This window comes from Alosa pseudoharengus, unplaced genomic scaffold (genome assembly GCF_046254945.1).
Source record: "Alosa pseudoharengus isolate Yale_2024_CS ecotype anadromous, Long Island Sound unplaced genomic scaffold, YU_APseudo_1.1 YU_APseudo_1.1_scf_13, whole genome shotgun sequence".
In the NCBI taxonomy this organism is placed as follows: domain Eukaryota; kingdom Metazoa; phylum Chordata; class Actinopteri; order Clupeiformes; family Clupeidae; genus Alosa; species Alosa pseudoharengus.
Window position 1 is genome coordinate 25147262 of NW_027468598.1, and position 9486 is coordinate 25156747.

Genomic DNA, 9486 nt, shown 5'->3' on the forward strand with positions numbered 1-9486 from the left:
GTACAGACAGCAGGGCTAGTAGAAATAGGGCTCTAAACTACAAAGTCACCCACAATATGATGCGAACTTCTGGGTACTCAGATTACCGCGATAGGAACTGATTTGACCAGAATACTTTATTGTAGGCCTTGTGGTTTAGAAACCATATACATCTTAGGTGTTGGTATACATCTTAGGTGTTTTCCTGTTAATTTGTTATGTGGGTAATATGAAAAAAGGAAAGTAAACCTGCTCAAATATGTTCATCCAGTATTTACTGAAAGGTGCATAATTTGAGGGGCTTGCCATCCAATGGCAAATTAGATGGGTAAATTTACCCCCTTCATAAACTTTTGTTTTACTCAAAGATTTTTACATTTACAGTAGGACTTTATCTCTGACCACTTTCAAGCCATGGCCTTTTGAAATTTTGATATAAAAATCCAATGGTGTTGCTTTCTTAACCCTGACGCCTAAAGTTTGCCAGGTTTAAAAAAGTTATGAGAAGAAAATATTTTTATTTGGTGTGAAACACACACATACCTGTTTTTATGCTTTTCATTTGTTTTATAATTTGTATTAATATTTATTTTATTTATAAGTTAAGGTTGCTAGCACAGGTGTCTAAAACTATAAAAACACTTGCACTTTCTGTTTTTTTTTTTGTAGTATTTGAAAAAAAGAACATTTTCAGAAATAGCCGGCCCGCCAATCAGATGACATTGGCAGAATTGGCCCCCAGCTCATTTGAGTTTGAGACCCCTGCTATAGACCCTTTCAACAATAAAAACAAAAACAATGCTTGAACGTTCTATTTGGGCCCCGATCTACTTCCTCTGCATTAAGATAACATATGGAATGTAAAAAAGGAAGTCTTGTGGGGCCAACTATGTAAGGGATAATGGACGACAAGCTGGTCTGTTCACAGAAGTTAATGCACTGTCGAGGTTGTAAAACGTCCCCGACGCGAAGCGGAGGGCCGTTTAAACCTCGTAGTGCATTAACTTCTGTGAACAGACCACCGTGGAGTCCATTATCCCGCTTATTCCACTGTTGCCACTTGCGTTGTGTTCATTTCATGTTACAATTTAAACGTTTTAATCGCTAAAACTGTCTTGTTTGTAGAACTAATTTCTTCCGACACATATCAACTAATTTCTCAACTCACAGGACAAACTGCCGTTACTAGTTCTAAATGGATGGTTGCTACGGCCAAAGGCCAGTCGTTAGTTCTATCTCTCCCGTTGTCAAGCGGGCGTATCCCAAGATTCTGATGAACTTTAGCTTTGAAACATCGCTATTTTACTTAGCCTGCTGTCATCCATCTAGCTAAAAGCCACCTCCGTCATATGCTACAATGTTGCAATGTTCTGAACGTATGCATTTTACAGCTCGGATGCAACGTGACAGTTCATTTAAACTTCACAACGAGTTTGGCGAATTAATATACAAGTGTGATACGGCCAAAAAAATGGATCTACTTTATAGGTGTGCAGATAACATACGGTTAATGGTCGTTCTAAATTACGTAGGACAATGGGAAATTCAACCAAGCAGTGGAATAAGATGCTGATAATGGAACCCTCTTGAAAGGGTCCATAAGAAAAATATGTTAGTGTGCTTTAGAAGGACGCTGGGACTGCAGGGAGAGGCACCTGTGCTAAGCTGCAGGGAAGCTGCTTTTAAGTAGGATTTATAGACACAATGCTGCTATAGAGACACAATTAGTATTTAATAGTATTTACAATGGTGGTGGCTGACCTATTATATCATCATTTTTAAAGTCGGATTTATTGGCATTGCAAAAGACTTCGCTCCACAGTGAACATTAAATCTTCTTTCTGCAGATTTACTGTCCCGGATCTTAAATTCAAACCGAGGCCTAATTCTCAAATGCTTCTTTTGCGTTATTAGGCATATTAGCACTAAGTCATAAGCAGTTTTTGGAATGGATAGAACTCCAGGATGAGCACTGGGGCATCCCAGACATCCCTAGCACACCAGGAAGCTTAAGAATGGGGGAGAGGGGGTGCTTTCGTGGTACTGTAAGCTTTTTTTAAAAGAGCAGTATGAGTCCCACTCATTTGCATTTGCACAGAATCGGCGTTAATGATGTGGAATTAATTAGACTGACAGCGGTGCTCCAGCTAAGAGCACGACCAGTTGCATGTCCAGCTGGAGCGGCTGCTATTGAGGCCATTTATTCAGCGGTAATTATGTTAAGTGTCAGCTGACAACGTTAATAAAGAAAGAAGCATCTATGGGTAATGATGTCGCTAATGATAATTAGATGTAATAAGAGGTGGTGTGGGTTACGGAAGCAGGTTTGACAGGCTTTCTCTCTCTCTCTCTCTCTCTTTCATGTCGCTTACTCTGTCTCACTCTTCGATCCCACCCCTCTCTCTATCTGTCCATCTCCACCATCTGTCTCTTGCTTTCATGTCTCTCGTATCTCTCCCTCTCTCTGCCTTTTCTCTCTTTCCCCCTCTCTGCCCCCCCCCCTCACTCACTCACTCACTCACTCACTCACTCACTCTCTCTTCCTCTCTCTGTCTTTATCGTCATCCCTCAGAGCAGTCATCCATCCACAGCCTCCTCAGTCTTCAGCCCATCCCTGAGTGTGGACAGCCAGACGTCAAGCACCCCTCTCATCATGTGCCGTAGCCCCACAGCAGGTACACTCACACTCACACAAACACACACTCTCTCCCCCTCTTTCACACACACACACTCACACACACTCACACACCCACGCACGCACACACACACACACACACACACCGCACTCGCATGACCTTTATGTATTCCTTCTCAGCAAGCATATCAACAGGTCTAGCCTCAGGCTACTGACACCTGCTGCAGATGTACATCCAGCTATTCCTTAACAGGTCTGATGGTCTAAATGGCACTCATATCCACAGGCATAACCTCAGGCTACTGACACCAGGCCACATGCATCCCAAGACCAAGCCGTAGGCTACTAAAAGGCACAATGGCAGAAGCAATCCTGTCCATAAATGCTGGCCCTATGGCAGACGTACTCAATGTCACAGTGGACAATATCTGTGAGATGAATGTTTTGTCTGACGCAAAGCCCAAGATATTTCATTAGAATGTGCCATCAGTTCCATTTGAACAAAATGTCATATGGCCAGAGTCAGTCAACCCTGAAGGATTTATTATAAGACAAGGCCAACAACTGTACAAGAATATAAGAAAGTGTTTCCCAATGATACATTTCTGGTGGAATCAGGAGATTTTGGAGGTTTTTAGATAGGCAGTGATTCACTTTGTGAAGAGGTTCTACTTGGATACAGAAGCACAAAGAAAGGGTGAAAAACAATATAAAATCAAATTAAACACAAACTCAGAGAAGCAGTGAGAACAAAAGATCTCCAGGTATTCTATTGCATTGTGTTATATGTATCAATGATAATGGTCATAGCTGATGCATTTCATCTTAAATCTCTAGATGGGAAGAGTAAAACATCGCCCAGGTCAAACTTGAAGTTCCGCTTTGACAAGCTGAGTCACTCTACAACGGTAAAAGCTCCCTTACTGTGCCACAACCACCACATCATCATATGTGTGTGACCTCTTTCATGCTCTCTGATGTCATACAGGACTTGTAATCCGGCTTGATGCCGTGGCGGCCGTTGTCACGCGGTCTCCCATTATATCTTGAATTTCCCCTTGGGGATCAATAAAGTATCTATCTATCTATCTATCTATCTATCTATCTATCTATCTATCTATTGTAACTAACCAGGTTCTGTTTCTTCTCCAGGGTCATTAGTACTGTGCTGCATGGATTGAAGGTAAGTTTGATCTCTATCACAGACCTCCAGATAAATGTTGGCGTGTCATTACTTGCCCCCAGCTGTAAGAGTGTATGCATGACTTTGTGTTTTTTTGGTCCGTTTAGGTTGCGTGGAACCGGTACTGTCAGAGCCAGTGTCTATAGATGGAGGAGGAATCTTGGCGTCTGGATTTGCCATCCCAGTGAGAATGCCTCCTCTCAAAGTGTACTCTACTGAGCGTCCTTCACAGAGCCTATTTCACATTCTCACAAGGCAGCGACTCCCAGAGCATTCCTTCCCTGCACGATCCTGCAGCTACACACTGACTGACTGGGGGAGAGAGAGGGCAAACGCTTGCAGTCTTAATGGTCTGATCTTTTTTTTTAACTAAATGTGCTGCAACTTTTTGAAGAAAAGTGTCTGTCACAGAGCTAATATTGCTTTTACGAAACTGTGCCTCAGTCTGTGTCTCTTAAAGCCCATTAGCTTCTTCCTTTGGAGTCTTCTACAAGCCTTAGATCAATAGAACACTCTCCATGTGCACTCTCTGCTCCGTGCCACGACAAGGTGAACTCTCACACACACACACACACACACACACACACACACACACACGCACACACACACACACACACACACACACACACACGCACACACAAAATGTTTTGCTATTTCATTTTTTTCTGTGCGTGTGTGTTTGTGTCTTCTGTGTTTTCACAAACAATGATTATAATGTGATGTGTGACAACAGACTTCTTTTCCTGTAAAATATTGTCTTTGGATTCTGATCTTCATTCGGCACTTAGAGCAGTAGAGCGCCTCCTAGAGGTGAGCTGCGGCTGAGACCTGAGATCCTTCCCTCCTCTTTGTAAGGCCCTTGTGTGCACAGGGGCTCCGTGCCGATTATATCCATTACAACCCGTCAGCAGCTAATCAGGACGATAAGCTAAAAAGAAAAGCACACGAAAGAGAGAAAAACATGAGCTGATGAATATGTCTTTATTGCTCTTTGCTTAAGTGAAAATGTTAGAAAAAAATATACGCTACTTACTCTGCAGCTTAACTGTGTAGAGGACACAACAGATTACATGGCGCACAGTGCTGTAAATGTTTAACGATTGTATTGTGGACCACTATTTTTAAATGTTTTTTTTTTTTCCCTCAGTGCTTTGTGTTCAGCAGTGGCGCGTATAGCCTAATGAATATGTGTTGAGTCCGATTCCGTACCATGTTTGGCCTTTAATGTTGCTTGTGCTTGTCTTACTCAGCCAAAGTGAAGGTCTTCTCTCATATTCTGAGGCGCAGGTTAAAAATACCCCTGAGTTCATTTGCGCTATACTCTCACTATGTGAGAAGTTGACCTGGGGAGTTCTACATAGATGCTTACATGTAACATGGATTTGTAATCCTTTGGGACATTGTGAGTATATTGGAACTCTTGTTTTTGAACAGGGATTTAAAGCTCTGTGTATATCACAGCAGTTTGGTAAAATATTGCACTTGTGCATTTTTTGTGTGAGAGAATCAGGACGAAACCTAAAACAGTCTGAATAGCTGACAAACCCCCGTCCTTTATTAGCAACTCAGTAGCCTCATTTTGAAGAAGAAAAAAAGGATATGATTGATTCTTATTGAAAACACAGAGCTCAATGTGTAAATGCCATGGTGTAATCATGATATTTCACCAAGCACATCAGGAGAATGCTATGCAAAGTAATGATCTGGTCTAGCATCAGGTTAAGGGGACCTGATAAACTTGTACATGTGAGCAGAGGAATCCAAATGTCTGAGAGAAGTTTGACTGAAAAGCCTTTGCGCAAATATGGAATAAAAGCCCACATTCTGCATTGTAGATATAGCTTCCTGACTGTTTTTGTTGTATACACTGATGTTGTGATGAATGCATCCCTCAAAGAGACAGGGAAGTCTTCGCCATTTTGTGCACATGTTGAACAGTGGAGACAGAGAGGCGTGGTCATTTCCTGTGTGCCCAAGGTTTGTGGGGGAGAACGGTGTCCATTGCTGCACCCGATTTCTATTGTAGGACTGAGCAAAAGCGTGTGTCAATATTTCAGCTTTCCACAGAGAATTATGTCCATTTGTTTTAATGTAAAGGGTGTTATACGTACAACACCCTCAGAATCATATTGTTCATGAAGATATAATTTATTGATTTTCACATTTGTGTTGTCATGTAAAATATAATTGCAAAGTAAATCTTAAGAGTGAATTAAGGGAAATAATTATTTAAAAGGAATACATATGTATATGTATATTTGGTTATGTAATGTACCATTAAGAATTTATTATGAAATAAAAATGTTGTATTTTGTGTCATGTATTACGTTCTTTTAGTTACTGCTCGTATGTCCTGAAAGTGAAATTATGTTTAACCAGTTTGCCACTGGTTCTGGTGCAAGTTACGACATGTTGCGTCACATGCTAATATGTGTCAACGTGTCTGGTTTCTGATCAACCAAAAAGGTGGTGTTTAAGGGTTTTTTCTGCCATTTCATAGACTGTGCTCCTCCAAAGAATGATGCCTGCATCACGGCACCTTCACTCAGGACAGAGTTCGGCCTTTTTCTCATTCATGGTCCCTCTATGGTGGAACAAGCTATACTAAATGCTGTCAGAGGCAACCTTCTCCATCTTCAAAACGCTTTTGAAGACCCATCTCTTCCCAGATGTCAGTACTTGTCAGGTTGACAACAATTTGCTTGTAGAGCTTGCTCTCACTGGACCTCCTAACCCACTGTAGAAATGTTTTTGTAGCTCGCTTTGGATATGGATCTTTCCCTGCACTCGACAGGCTGCTACAGGCGTATGGAAGAGTACATGACAGGTGATCCTTGTGTTTGCTGCTGAGGCCTTTGGTGCCCCACGTTCTCCAGGCCCAGCACTGCATACATTGGCTATGAGAGAAGAAGACAGACATGGATATATGAGCACATACGGATCAGATCCCAAATATGCTGCATGCGTATCGGACACCAATGTTTAATTAGAGACTCACCTCATGTGGCCTGTCCATCTGTCTATCTAAAGAAAGGACATAAAACAGGACTGATTCAGAAAATACTCTAGACCTCAAAAAGCTCAATTAGATGACACACAACAATTGTTTTAAAAAGCTGGGCTAGTGCGATCTCTGTGTATTACACTTAAAATATGTCCTGCGTCTGGATTTCAATCTGAGTTTAACAAAAAGAATGTAGGGCGTTGTAGACAACATGGTGTCTCTAACATGTTTGTGCAAAGCGTGGTGTTCTCACTGGCAGAGTATGAGCGAGGTGGGACCACAGGAGAAACTGGGCGTTGCAGACAACGAACCAGTGCCACGGCAAGAGGAAACGAGAGGCAGGCGCAGATAAACAGAAATACTCTCAGAGACACAATCCTCCTCTCAGATTGTTCCTCTAGATTAGGGTGGGCTGTGGATGATAACAGAGTTATGTTGGCATCATGCAAATGAATAATATTTAAAAAACCACTACAATGTCTTCTTATGACGTAAGTTGGAGCAGAGAGCAAAACTAAATTTGAAGGGGTTGAATTATTTCATATATCAATTGGATAAAAAGACAAAAATGTATCTTTTATTTGCCATCTGCTCAATCAAAGAAGAACTCACACACCACATACTGCCAATGCAGAGCATCATAGGCTACTTTGAGTTGCAAAATGTTTTGGTCATATTCAGATAAGCATCAGTGAAAAAATACTTTGCTCCCTAAGATAAACAGTAATTAGTTTGTCATTTGATTTTTTCATTTATATATTTTGGAGTGAGCAAAGACGTCATAAAATAACATGCATGTAAAGTAAAATAACATGCATGTGATACAGTTAACCTACCATCGGTGACATTAACAATTGTTACATGTCCATTGCTGCTGCCGTTTTCTCTCCAGTTGATGAGACACTGATATGCCCCACTGTCTGATTTGTTAGTGCTAATAAAGTTGATGTTAAGGCGGGTACTATTGTTAGACAAGTTTTCGTTGTAAATGTGAATCCTGGCTGAGGCTTGTAAGAAGCTGAAAGTGACTTCCTTGTGGACTCCCCATCCTCCAGTCCAACCGCTCACGCCACAGTGCTGAACATCACATGAAAGTAACAAGCTTCTGCCCTCAGACACAACTTTATTGTCTCGACGTGCCTTCACAGTATGGCATTCCTCTGCACAACAGCCTTTAAAGAAGACATGTTTCAACAATTTTAGTCATAGCCTGGGAGTCACTGATGCAATGTCTGGAAAAGTTCCTTTTTTTTTAGAATTGTAGCACTTCTCTAAAAATGGATAGAGACTAATGGACAACTTACCCCAATTATTGTACATCAAGGTTAGTATTAGGTAGCAGCCAAGGACTGGTCCCATTATCTTGTGTCAGAAATAAGAATGGTTTGATTCAACTGCAGGGAGTGCATTCCTCATTTGTTAAAAGCCAGTTCTAATAAATCTCTTCTTGGTGCAATCGTATCTCCGTGTCTTGCGTATAGTGAAGTGGCACTGAACATTGTACCACATAAACTCAGATAAGATACGAGTAGTTTCACTTTCTTTCTCATCTGGTAAACTCATAACTAAACACATTGGATTTAAGCACTGAAAAAAATATGTGGAAGGAAGGAAGTTCTCACTCTGGCTTTCTCTCTCTCTCTCTCTCTCTCTCTCTCTCACACACACACACACACACACACAGAGAGACACACGCACATACACACTTTAATTTCCCTACGTGTAAGGAAGAAGTCGTATCCTGCCTGAAAACAATAGGAACTGAAATTCTCTGTGGCTGATCAGACCAAGTGCTGTGTGCTGGCTTGCACACAGTTTCTCAGCATTATCTGTGGGTCCTCAGGCCCCGGAATCGTCACCTCTGAGCCACTAGAAAGTCATGTAAAACCACAGGTTCATCATTAATCAGTGCAATTTGCACTTTTTGCAAAACTTCAGCTCATTGTGTCAAAACTTTACACACAAGACACAACACTGGGAAATAAACCATTGACATCTATGTCAAATTGAAACTCTTCTATCAAAACCTAATCCTTTGTCAAAATGTCACTCTGATGACAATACACACTTCCATCATATAAATACACTTTCAGATTAGCAGCAACACAGTGTACTTTATATAAAACACTGCAGTCTTTAATTTTCACTGCTTTTATTCAGTTTATCAGTTAGCATTCTGTGACGCTCAATGCAACACATACAGTTTTTGTTATGTTTTTTCCAACAAAGGTTTGGACAAAAAAACAAAAATGAAAGTACTGAAAGGTTACAAATGACATCAACTCAATACTGTACATCACAGTAGCCTACTATACTAATATACTATACTATACTAATAGGCCTACAGTACAGTAATGCAGTAATGCAAAAATAAAACAAAAATAAAACCAAAAATACACTACTGTAAAACAGTAGATGTAGTGGACTCTCTGCCCAACTTCCCTCATTGTCAGGCCATTTATCACATGATCCACCAACGTTTCTCTAATATCATCTGAAATATTGTTCCGTGCATACTGCTAAGCCTCTTCGACCACCCCCTGCTCCTCTCTCTCTCTTTATCCTCCTCTTCCTCTACCTCTTGCTTTCCCTGCCTCCATGTTTGCAAAGTTCTCAAAATGGTTCAACTGAGGCCTATTTGTGGCTGGCTGATTGGTGTTTAGTTTTGTAAATAGTATTTTCAGG

General features: G+C 41.0%; 1 protein-coding gene across 10 annotated transcripts in view; it reads left to right on the forward strand.

Moving 5' to 3' along the window:
* rap1gap2a (RAP1 GTPase activating protein 2a) overlaps window positions 1–6111 on the forward strand; it is a 72458-nt gene extending 66347 nt beyond the window's left edge. For 6 of the 10 annotated variants that reach the window (XM_076282653.1, XM_076282651.1, XM_076282657.1 and 3 more), the window contains 2 exons: window positions 2552–2654; window positions 3452–6111. In XM_076282653.1, the coding sequence (XP_076138768.1) occupies window positions 2552–2654; window positions 3452–3573 (225 nt within the window). In that variant the 3' untranslated portion in view covers window positions 3574–6111. The remainder of the gene's footprint in view (window positions 1–2551; window positions 2655–3451) is intronic. The other 4 variants (XR_012986559.1, XM_076282652.1, XR_012986558.1 and 1 more) reach the window with 4 other exon arrangements.
* Window positions 6112–9486: the final 3375 nt, after the last annotated feature.